Source organism: Neodiprion fabricii, chromosome 6 (genome assembly GCF_021155785.1).
Source record: "Neodiprion fabricii isolate iyNeoFabr1 chromosome 6, iyNeoFabr1.1, whole genome shotgun sequence".
Lineage (NCBI taxonomy): Eukaryota > Metazoa > Arthropoda > Insecta > Hymenoptera > Diprionidae > Neodiprion > Neodiprion fabricii.
The window spans coordinates 26,879,891-26,892,276 of NC_060244.1; the positions used below are offsets into that span (position 1 = coordinate 26,879,891).

Consider the following 12,386-nt stretch of genomic DNA (forward strand, 5'->3'; position numbering starts at 1 on the left):
CCCACCGATGATAATGATAATAATAATTACGGGTATATTTACTTCTCCAAAAAGCGTAGCTGTCCCGATCCTCGTCAATGTCGGCTGGGCTCGGCCTGCGCAGTTCATGGAGGCCAAAATCAGCGATTTTGAGGACGAATCGCGAGTCGACTACGCAGTTCGTGGACTTGAGGTTTCCGTGGCTCTTGAGCTCGGAGGCATGGAGGTAGGCCATGCCTCTGACGATGTCGTGGATGAGCGAACCGCGGAAAACGCGGTCGAGCTTTATCTGATCGTTTTCTAAAATGTCCTGAAAAACGAGAAGAGTGTGAGAGAAAATTAAAAGCCCACAAGTCCCCGAGTCGAAAAATATACTCCGGGGTAAAGTTCTCATCGACCAAGACTCGAGGCCAGATGTCCAATGCCGAAAACCACATGACGGGGAGATACGATGGGATTAGGGTTATGGGAAGTCGGAAGTGGGAACACGGCCGGCATCTTGACTCCTAATAAAATGACCGATAAACTCGATTTTATGGGACCTAGTTTCTTTCCGTCCAGCCCGTAAGAAACGGCTTAGAATCTCTTGTTGCAGCTGGCCAGCCGGGATTTCAACCCCGTAACTTGTTCAACGAACAAAGAGGAGGAGGAGAAAGTACCGAGATTGTATCAATACGCGTGCAGTTAAATTAAACGTGGTAATCCGCTGACCTGCAAGGATCCTTTCGGGCAGTATTCGGTGAGGAGGCAGCAGTGCGGCGGGTCCATGCAAGCTCCGTAAAACCGGACAAGGTGGTCGTGTTGCAAGTCCTTCATCTGCAACAGTCAGACGACACCACTCATATGAATAGAAACCATTGTTTGCATGCAGATGCAATTTTATCCTACGATATTCGTTTCCGCAAACTTAAATTCATCCAACGTCCAAGGTACGCGGCCCACCGCTTACGATTATGGCACTCAAAGAGTCAACCACTCCGTCAAAGGTTTCGTGTGATTACAGAAACTTCGAAGGACTTAGAAAGGCTTCACCGACCGTTAGATATTCGTAGTAATAGACCCTATTTCAAAGTTTGATATTCCCTCTTTTTGACTCTTTCAAAGTTTCATAGGAGAGACTACAGGCAAAAATCGATTTCCTTGACGAATTAGTTATACACCTTAAGTGACGGGATCTGAGTCACGTTGTTAGCTATTAGTTACTTATTCCGGTGTACGCGTGTACGCGTGAGGAGTCTTATAAATCGTGGATCCGGCACTCACCCTTTTCAATTCGAGAAGCAGAGGTCTGGAAATCTCGACTTTGCTTCTGGGGATCAGTTTGATGGCCACTTTCGAGTTCTGGAACAAAGAAGCGGATGAACAGAGCAAGTCACGGCTGTGGTTTCAATCAACTAACGCAGTACCCATGTGAGCTTGAAGAGGCTCTCCGCAAGATCTATCTGCTGATTGGCGGTGAAGAGAGGCTCGTGAGAATCGATTCGCAAAGTTGAAAGAAAAGAAGGGAGGAAACAAAAGAGGAAGAAGAAGAAGAAGAAGAAGAAGAAAAGAAGAGCGAGGAAAATTATCGCTGCTTTTCTCTGTCTCCTTCTCCCGATTCGCGTGGGTATTTCCGCCAAATCTACTCGCTGGTTTCTGGAATGAATTTCTTCCCAACTTGTCGAGATACAGTTGAGGCAAAAGTAGCTCAAGGAAATTCCGATCCCCGATTCTCGCGGCTGATGAAAGCTTTCTGAGTGCTAGAAAATGATTGATTTCCAGATCGGGTCTTGCTGCAGCAGCAGCTAAGAGAGCCAGGAGGAATAATTTCTAAAACCAATCACCAAGGAGAAGAAGCACCGGCCAGAGAGGACGAAGCTTGCAAAATGCGAACGGAATGCTTTTGATGTGCAGGAAACTTCCTTCGAGGAATAATTTAGGAATAGAATAAGATTGAAAAATATCTCACCGAATATACCTGGTTATACTAATTTTCCCTTCGTTAATTCTCACAGCCCCTATTACATATTACACGCGATATTGGAAACCCGCCGAGCGTCTAATTAATATCGCTCATCAAACTTTCCCGCATAGTTGGCGAATACCTCTACCAAAAAGTATTCCGTCTATTTTCAAGATTCGATTTTGAGCCACGTCTTTCCTCGCCGTTGGAAAATGCGACTGATTTATTTCTCGTTCGGGAAAAGGAGGAAGATGAATACATTCACCGCGTTCCCAGTTATACTACGTGATTTTATTTCCTCGTTATGGCACTTCGCCGCAGGGGGGGGGGGGGGATGTTTCCTTATAACGCCCCGTGAACAAGCCGGGAATATACCGAAGCGGTATGCAAGGATGCGCAAGGACACGTACATCCTTATGCATCTTCAAGTCGAGTGGCTCGGCTTGGCGCACCGACGCCGATGGGAATTGTTATTCTCAAGAATCATATATACATGCTTTATTCGAATATAATGAAATGTAAACGGTGAAGCGGAAGAGGAAACCTTGTATATTCCTGTCGGTACGTAGATTTGCCTGTCAGCTCCTCCGGCCATGCTTGCGTTGTCCTCGGAGTACATCGTCTGGAAAAAAGAAAACACGGCTCTTTCAGCTTCGGTGCAGGATAAAAATGTGCATACCTACTTCCGGTGTCTCACGTTCCTCCGGAAACTATGCGACTTGCTGTACGAAAGTGACTACCGTAAGTCGCATTTCCTGAAGAATAGGTATACTAGCGATGACTCGATCGTGTGAAACGAGGTTTTTCATTTTTAAACGGCAAACATGAACCATAAATTTTGCGAACCGAAAGTAAGCAAGTATTGGCAGTAGGTATAACTCGGAGATAAAAAAACAGACATCCGTATCGTACAACAGTCAGTTTCGGCAACCATGCTTGTCCTTCAAGACCGTCGACAAAAGGCCAGGGTTTCTCCTACCTCCAGTTTGTCGTATAAACAGAGGCGTTGGAAAGGAATATCGAAAGCGACAGGAATCCGCGATAGGAAGTGAGGAGAGCGGGCTGTTCGTGCCTTTCGGAGTATCCCGAGAGACACCGGTCTCTGATGAAATTAGTCAGGGTAGTCGACATCGCTTTGCTGCGAATATTGCGCGGAGGCCGTGGGGATGAAGTACAGATCAGAAAAAAATTTCTCGAAGAAGGGACGGGGGTGTAATGCCCTCCGGATTCTCGACGATAATTCGCAAACTTCAGAAAGAGAAACGCGCACGTGCGCCTGCAGCAACAGCACTGCTCGTTTCGTTCGTCAACGAATTTTCAGGTAATTAAGAAGAGGGACAGGTTCGTAAACCCTTTCATGTTCATCGCCATTTGAATGCGAAGGTAATTTCCCGAATTACTACACGTGGTATCCGGAGGCTGGATAATCGGGGATAAAATGTAAAAGGAGAGGGAAGAGGAAAAACAGCGGAGATGTATAATGAACGATAATTCGCTAATTGGAAGACTGCACAGCCTCTGAACCAACCCTTGCAAAAAGGCTTTGATTTTTCGGACGTGCGATGCGCGGCAAAGCGTGGAAAGTGAAAATCCGGGACGCCAAAAGAAAAAGCCAGAAATTACTTACCACCTGGCTGCCACGGTGCTTATTCGGCAACGAATACGTCGAGCCCCTCGTCTTCCCGTGGGGCATGACCAGAATGTCCTGCCAGTGCACTCTCCAGGTCATCGAGGCGATGTCGGCCTCGAGTTTGAAGTGTCTGGAACAGAACGATCTCTTTTAACCCTTTGAGTGACGGTGGCGAGTATTCTCACCACGTATTTAATATCCATTTTTTGGATACTCAGAGAACTTTGAAAACATATTTCGTCTCGGTTTTTTGCTATTTCTGATGGTATACTAATAGGTCTTCAATACTGGAGAGCAATTGTTGCGGTATAATGTAAACTATTATTGTTAGAAAAAAATTGTGATAATTGCAGGAATATTTAATTTCTGAGAAAGTTACGTCTCTCTACATGTACAAGTTTTACATAAATTATAAGATTTTCAGGGTCGCTGATTACGAATCTGAAGTCGAATTTCAAAATTCTAGATGACGGATCTAATATGACGGACGAAAATTTCAAATTCGATCGAATCTGGAAAAAAAAACTCTGACCGTAGGTTTTTGAGGTCGCTGGTTACGAATCTGATATCAGATTTTATATCAGATCAAAAACCATATACTACTATCTTTTAACAAACAATGCCTTGGCACAGTAACGTGTGACTCAAAAGGTTAATCGGCTGCGACTTTGTTTTCGAGCCGAATGAGGAAGACTTTAAATCTGTGAAAAAGCGGGCATTCAGTGTCACTGGACTCCTGTTCGGGTTTGAAGTCAAGCGTAATGTGTTTCGGTCTGTTCCGATTCGTGACACGATACAAGGACAACCCCTGGAGCAGCAGCGTCGAGTGCGGTTAATTTTTGGCAAGACATCTGAAGCAGATCATCGTAAGCGAATTTAAATTTCAGATCAACCAGGTTCGAGTGGTCAGAGGTTTCGGGTTGCTCTTCGTGCAGCTATGGATTCCTCCGGACTACGTGACACGAGTGTGTGTGGCACATCTTGCTGCGTATATACGCGGTGTTTTGCCTTATACGACAAGAGCCGGAGCAATGGGTTCATGAATAATGGAGACGCCTTTCCGTGTCTCGAGTTCTCCATCCTTCGTACGTCCGCCACGTTCTCTCTCTCTCTCTCTCTATCTCCCACTCTCCACCTACTCTCCGTATATTCCTGTCCATTTCACCTCATCGTCCGATGCGAACGAAGACGACGCGCAAGATTCAATATATTTGTAAATTAGTGTACACCGCGTGTTACACGCCTATATCACAAGATTCCGTACAGCCGGGTCACTTTCTTAGCCCTTAAGAGCTTCTTCTCCGCTCTCATAACCGCCGTATTATAACCCCTAGCTATGTAAAATTCTCCACCTCCAGTAGCCTCTGTCGCGTATTAAATTTGTCAACAAATTAATGGCTCGTAGCTATAACGAGGTTCCCGTTTCAAGAGGGTGGCCTTGACTTTCGTGGCAAGCTCAGAAATAAGTAATCCTAAAATTTCAACCTCAAAAAATTGTGGGCAAGTTCCGCGTTTCCCCGATCGGATTCCCCTGTTCTATATCATCGTCGGGGGGAAGGAAACGTTGTTTTCACTCACTTTCTCCCACATCTCGAAAGAGTGGTTACCTACTACAGGGAAGAAGCCCCTGCAGCACGGTATGAGAATTCTTTCGCCTACGCGCAAGGCGTAGAAACGTTGTTAGCTCCTTGGGAAGTTCTTTTCACTCAGGTCTCCAGCCTCGTGAGTAAAAAAAAAAAGAAAAGAGAGAGAGAGAGTTGCTTTCTGGAAAGTATCGCGATGGTTCGAGGGACGGAAACCCGGTAAAAGAATGCATTAAGCCATTGCATACGAAGGTGATACAGCGATTGAGTTAGAGGTGAAATTGTGAAAACGAAGTCAGCAGCGTCACGGAGCTTTCATCCTAACGTCGTTGCCTGCCGTTCTTCTCACATCCGCGATTGACCCGGAATCAGGGAAACGGAGAGTGTCTTTGGTGAATTTTTTTTCTCGTCTCCTTCCGTCTCTCTCCGTACTACCGAGGCAAAATTAAGCGTCGCGACGACTCTTGGTTCGGGTCAGCGATGCTTGCGCATCGCGCAAAGGTTCCTCTCGTGGTCCTTCTCCTCCTCTCTTGGGAGCCGGGATTACCGGATTCCCGGAAGGCAACCGCCGTCACCGTCACGAGGATAATTCACTGCGCACAATGGCTCGACGCTTCTCTAGGTGTCTAGATAACGCGTGAACCGGTAGCTCTCGTCGCGGTGAGATGGGAAATTTTGGAGGGAGAGAGAGACTCCTCGCCGCCTCCGGGACCCGGTGGGTGCTTATTGTCCTTTACGACAATTGCCCGGTGGGAAGGAACTCGGCGGACCCGCGTAAAACCAAACAGCCTACGTATTTTGCCCATCAACACGTATTACGTCACGAACATACGCCTCTGGGTCCTAATCAGGACGGGGATGTATCATGTCCGTTCCTTTTCCGCTACAACCACAGATCATCCCACGGTTCGTCCTGGGGAAGTAACGAAGGAAGGATCACCGATTTGGGATCTAATTTCACCCTCTTTTCTGCGAGAAAAAAGAATCGTTGCTACATTTCTGCCCCAAGCTTTACCCTCTTTGTTTTCGAAATGATTTTTTCTGTCAACTGTTAACTGCAGTTTTCCGAACCGTACACGATATCATTTTCTTTGTTTCAAGGTGACTCGGGCCGGGTTTAGGCTGTACAAGTTTCATTTTCTGGGATAAAAGTGTGCGATTTCCTTTTTCATTCAGCCATTCTCCAATTTTATCGACTTCGTTTCGTATACCGACTCCATTCGCTTTTTCTCCGAGTTTCTGACGTGTGCGAAGACGCCGATCATTTGCTCAATCGAAGAAATAGTGCTCTACGTTCGGCAGATCGGATGGCATCCTTCTTCGCGCGTTCTATAATATATTAACATCGTCTGTTTCGCACGACGAATTGATTTCGTGAGTAACGACAATCCGTACCGTAACGTCGTTTGGAAACCAAGGGTATATGTGTTTGTATACGTATATATCTTGTCAATTCGAGTGATGAAACTGATGCGTTACTCAGGCAAAGCGGGCTCGGCGAGGCTTGACGCTCCCCAAATTTCACGGCTTCTCAAGTCTTCGTGGTTGACACGATCGCGGCACGTGGAGCGTTTAATAAACGAGCTTCGAGGATCCAGCGATTGACTAAAAGCGGCTGAGGTGATCAATTTCTGTTTCCAAGACACGCTGAATCTACACCGACGGCATTTCGACTCTCGAAACGACGGCCTTTTTTCGCATCCATTCCCAGGTTTTCAGAATCCTTGATAATCCTGCTTATTGTTTGGGTATAGGTATCTGCACTCCCAATTTTTGATTTATTTACCGTGCGAGAAAAGGGCGGCAGAATAATGGCTCGAGTTGCTTTTCACCCCATTTTCCACTCTCTCTCTCTCCGTGTTTTGCCTTCTTATACAACGTTTCCAAAGCGGGGGGACGCGCATTAAACGTTCGACGTTTTCTCTGAATTTTCTTTATCTTCTTTTTTTGCTTCTTTCTCAAGTCCTTCTCGCATCTTGATAAATTGATTCGCGAACGAAACGAGCCGTCGTCACGTTCGAAGAATAAAGTTTTCACTGTCGCGAATCTGCAGCTTTTGCATTATGCAAAATACTTTAAGCCGTTGAAAATTCACCGCCTTATATTTTGCATCAGCAAAAATATCCAACTCACTTGATAAAATTTCGAATCATACAATCGCCGTTTTCCTCCATTTTTCATTCATCAAATTAATTTAGCGTCGACCCGAAGTTTTGCACAAACTGAGAAGACTAAAAATCATTCAACGTCCCATAAAAATTTCCATCGTGTCCGCGACTAATCGATTAAAATATGAATAGTAAAATTTCTCTCAACATCAAAATTTCATTACGTTATTCCGTAAACGTTTTTGTTTCTTTTGTTTCGTTTTTTATTTTCGACAAATTTTCCCTCCCATTGATCATGGAACACTGTTCTTTTTTCATTTGACTTTTTCCACCACCGCGGTTTGCGCACAACATAAAAGAGGCTGAGTCCAATTGGGCATGCAGGGCACAGTGTAATTCGTGTTTTTCTTCAAGGCAATGTGATTTCTCAATCGTTACCCCCCGTTCCGTCACATACGCGTTGACGGATCGCAAATTCTACCCGTCTGTTGGCGTAACGGCTGGCTGGCTACGGTGGTCTGTGAGAAATTCCCGTAGGAAGAAATGATTTCCCAAGAGTCTTTCCGCATACGTCGAAGACAAACGTGCGTGACCGCCCTGAGCCAAGTGCGACGTTTCCCAGGACTGAATACGGGGAACCATCCCCCATGAAACTCTCGTTATATAATATACGAATACAAGACGTATGATACAAGAATTCGTATGGGGTATTTCGGCCGTTCGAGAATCGGGACTCCGTCTGACAGGGAAAAGGAAAGGAACCTCGAAGATACGGAATAGACGATTGGCCAAAACGACAGTTTGATGGAAAAAGGATAAACACATGCGGGAAACGCGCATGAGGTGAGGAAAATACGGTTGGTATGCAGGGGACCTACGGGTCAACGACCTAGATTCGGGGAATTCGAACTACCCGAAATACTCTGGTTCCGAAAAATTTTCCGATCTCGACGACGTGCTCTTCAAGGTTTATCTTCGAGAAATTTCTCGCTCATAATTCGATGCAACGCGACGGTCATTTTATTGACAAGAGCAACGATTTTTAAGAATATTGTAACGAAGTATCGGTGTCTAAGCTTTCGTTTATAACCCCAGTATATTCGACTTTCAAATATTTTCGTACTCAATAACAAATATAACAATATAACAAAAACTCAAATCCCGACAACATTGTAATGAAATTAATAAACAGTGCCAAATTATCACCAGCAAATATCCTCAAGACCCCGAATCAAGATCGACGACGATTCATATTATTCATATTGTCTCTTACCGGTAAATGAAAACCGAGGCGACCACGAGTCCAACGACGATAGAGCTGAGAACTATGGAGAGAATCGCGTATCCCGGAAGAGCTGGAAATGTGTAGAAGAAAGAAGCAAATTAATATCAGCGAGAAGAGTAAAAGAAACATTGAAACATTCGCAAAGTCGAAATTAGCCGGAACGATTTTTGCGCCGCGTGTTCGTTATCGACATACACACATATGTATCCGTATATATATATATATATACACATGTATATGCGAACTTACAGTTGTCCGGGCAAAGGGTTCCGTCAAAACCACACGTCGGCGTGTCTGGGGGTGGTTCCTGCCTCTCTCCCGACCAGTGGATAGATCGCCCCGGAACGTACTCGAGGCTCTGATTTGCCCCGTAGTAATTTGCGACGATCTGAAAGCACAAATGTACAGGTGAAATTTTATTTCGTTTATACCCTTTTCTCTTTCTCCCTCTAGCTTTTTCTCTTCGCAGTGATTCTATCTGATCGTTCTTTTTCTTCTTCTTCTTCTTCTTCTTCTTCTTCTTGTTCTCTCTATCTTTTACCTTCCACGGAATATGGAACACTCCCGGGATTCGTCCGATTCAATTTCATTTCTACAATGCGTCGAATCGTGTTCGGCGTGCACGATCCACCTCTTGAGAAATATACCTGTAGTCGCTGAAGCGGGGAGTGAAATTTTGCGCGTACTCTATTTTGCACGGTCACAATTCGGTCGTTTCGTGAATCAAGACAAGAAAGATTGAAAAAAAAAAAATAACAATTTTAAAAACTGACGTTCCGCCAATTTGAACGTTTGAAAAGCAAAAACAAAAGTAAAAAATATAAGCAGCACTTCTTCCTTTTTCCCAAACATTTGAAACTTTGAAACTGTTGTTCGTAGCGTGATTTGTCATATTATTTTCGCTCCCTCTAAACGCTTACTGAAAATCTTGAAAATTTGTTTGTTATTTCTGGAGTCAACGTGGTATAACTGAACTATATACTGCATACGTGGTATAACGAACTAAACTTACGATTGGAAAAAGTTACAAGCACAGCGTATAGTTAATTGAAAAAAATGATTCCAGCCAATTGACGAAGCGATTATACATTTTTTTACGAGTTTCCTACATTATATAAATTTTCAAAGTTCTCCAATAAAAAGAAGACCGTGTCATTCATCCTGTATTTTAATCACTACAGCGCTTGCCTTGAAAATCCAAGCCATGTGATAAAGAAATCTGTGTTTCGTTACGATGATATTTAATTTGTGAAGAAAACAAACTTTCGGTATATTTAATATGTATATATATAGTAACCCTTTACGGTATAACGAGAAAAGAAAAGAACCGCAAAGAGTCCAGAATAAGACCAGTTTCGGCTAAGCCGCCTTAAAAGTTTCCAATTCGACTTGACTTGTCAGCGTGAAATCTGTCCTAGCAAATTATCCGAAAGGCGGGTAAGAAGCGCTCTGTGTATACACGTGTAATTATATACGTATACATGCGCAAGCAATTAAGTACAACGTAGAGCAGTTCGAGCGAGAAAATTCGCGTGAGGACTTTAATTAAAGCCATGAAAAGTATTTGACAAAGGCGAAGGCGCGCGGTCGTTCATCCTTATACGATTACATAACACTGTACAAAAATACAGTGTAAGGTGTCGAATCGTGACCCTCGTTCTTTACTGTAGTGCCTAATTAATCACCCTTGAGACAGAAAAAGAATATATGTATATACACACGCATGTATGTATGGATAAATACAAAGGAGGAAGAAAAAACGAAAATGAACAGTCAAGAATCGGCAAAGAACGAAAGAATGAAAGAAGGAAAGAAAGAAATACAAAACATCCCTGTGAAGAATCTAATCAAGTGAATTGAACGGAAAGGAAGTATCGAGGCGAGAGGCGACGTTTCGTTTCGTTAGATATAAAACTAAAACTTACCTCGAACTTTAAGGTCTTCGGGTTCATGTCCAATAGGGAATAGTCTGCGATCCTATCGCCATTCGTATCGATGTTAACGTCCCCCGTGATTCCTGGAGCAGCGAAAAGGCGAAAGAAAGGAAATTACCTTTGTGATTTGATCTCGATTCAGGAATTGTAGCCATGATTGTAAGGTTTATCAACAATACCGTAAATTACAACCGTATAAATCGCGATTAGCTTCACCGATGAACGACCTTGTCAATATCACCTGACAAATTTCTACAGGTTTTGTAATTTCGATTATTATCGTCACTGGCGATCATCTGTCAGGTCGGGTAAAATTCGAGGGGTTAGTTTAAGTCGATTATTACACGACCGTTACAAATATCGCGTATAATACAATAGACGTAAATGAAAATGCAAAGAAGGATTGCAAATATGCCATCGCCGTAAGAATTACATGTAATATTATACGGGGAATGTATGTATGTAAGAATGTTTTCGCAATTTCCGTCCTTTATGGAAATGAACTTGAAGTATAAACGTGGGATCTACCATACCTTATATATTACGCGGGTACGTTTTACCTATTTATGTATTGTATATGGTAAATTTGAATTGTACCAATTTCTTTTTTCCCATTGGAAAACGCGCGCTGAAAACCGGCGAAAAAGTTTTATCCCCTACCGCATATTTGCATGATATAAATATTCTCGGTGAAACTTTGTAATGGATTTTTTTTTCTTTATCCTTGGGATATTTTGCATACATAACATAATACGTACATATAAGGTTAATGAACAGAAAAACGGAATTGAAAATGAACCACGGAGGGCAGAGTAAATTTCCTCGCTTTATCTCATAATGTATAAACATGTAACCTGTTCGTTTGGTTTTTTTTCCTTACGCATTTACTGACTCGTTTACATAACATGTGCAAATACAATTAACGATTCTATAATTATCCTTTGTTTTTGTTATAACCCACCATGGCGATCCGGTTCAAAGTTAAGATAATTATTACAGAACCGAAAACTGACGGTGAATAAAAGTAAATATATTATACAAGATAAAGAGAGTTTAAAAGAAAAAGATAACCATGGAATTGAAAAGGGGATGGTAATTATGCACAAACGATATTGTACGGGGGTTGAATGGAGTTTTCAGATGAAAATGGAGATAAAGAGAAGAAGAAAAAACCCCCTCACCCGTTACCGCAGCTGAGAGATAAAAGGGTAATGAAGTGAATATAACACACATGTTTTACCATAAATTATAGCCTTGATCATTCATTTTCTAAATGGACTACGTGTCTATAGACGTGAATTTTCACCTCGAGTTTATACGTGATATAGAACGAATTAAACCCTTCCAAGGGTTCAAGTCTTCGAAATCCGGGATGACAATACGTAATTGTGGTTAAAAGCTTTCTTGGTGTGAGATTTCATTCAATTAGTACGGGTGTTGTGTTTCTAGTTGTCGCTTTACCACGAAAATTACTTGAAGGAAGTACGATATTTTCATCTAACGATAAAACAGATTCATTTCCTTTATTAAATTATTCTAATTTTTCACGAATATCGGTTTGAATCGGTGGAAGAATGCTCCTAGATCTCGATTCTGAGACACAAATTTTTTCTAACCCTAAGAAATTGGAAAAACACGAGGACGTTGTGTCTCTGGAAATTTTTTTTTATCGATTATCAAAAAATGCTGGAATTAAATATAAAAAGCACGTAATTAAGTTAAAAATTTAATAATGCTTGATGCTCTGTTAATATTTTGCGCACCTGAGTTACAGACACTTGTTTTTACCTCAAGAATATCAGATACAAAATTTAACCGCACAATCGCAGAGCGTTGAGTGTTTTGAACTCTGGTTTGCCTCTCGAAGTTTATGTTATGTGTCATCCCAAAAAGCGTTATAATACACGATTTAACGAACGCCGTGA

At 42.7% G+C, this 12,386-nt stretch overlaps 1 protein-coding gene across 13 annotated transcripts in view; it reads right to left on the reverse strand.

Annotated features, from left to right (window-relative positions):
• Window positions 1–12,386, reverse strand: part of LOC124185676 (atrial natriuretic peptide receptor 1) — a 136,436-nt gene that overhangs the window by 47,018 nt on the left and 77,032 nt on the right. For all 13 annotated transcript variants that reach the window (XM_046576675.1, XM_046576676.1, XM_046576674.1 and 10 more), the window contains 8 exons: window positions 10,453–10,544; window positions 8,777–8,915; window positions 8,516–8,597; window positions 3,549–3,681; window positions 2,466–2,543; window positions 1,243–1,320; window positions 691–795; window positions 43–289 (listed from right to left, as the gene is read on the reverse strand). In XM_046576675.1, coding sequence (XP_046432631.1) covers window positions 43–289; window positions 691–795; window positions 1,243–1,320; window positions 2,466–2,543; window positions 3,549–3,681; window positions 8,516–8,597; window positions 8,777–8,915; window positions 10,453–10,544 — 954 coding nt within the window. The remainder of the gene's footprint in view (window positions 1–42; window positions 290–690; window positions 796–1,242; window positions 1,321–2,465; window positions 2,544–3,548; window positions 3,682–8,515; window positions 8,598–8,776; window positions 8,916–10,452; window positions 10,545–12,386) is intronic.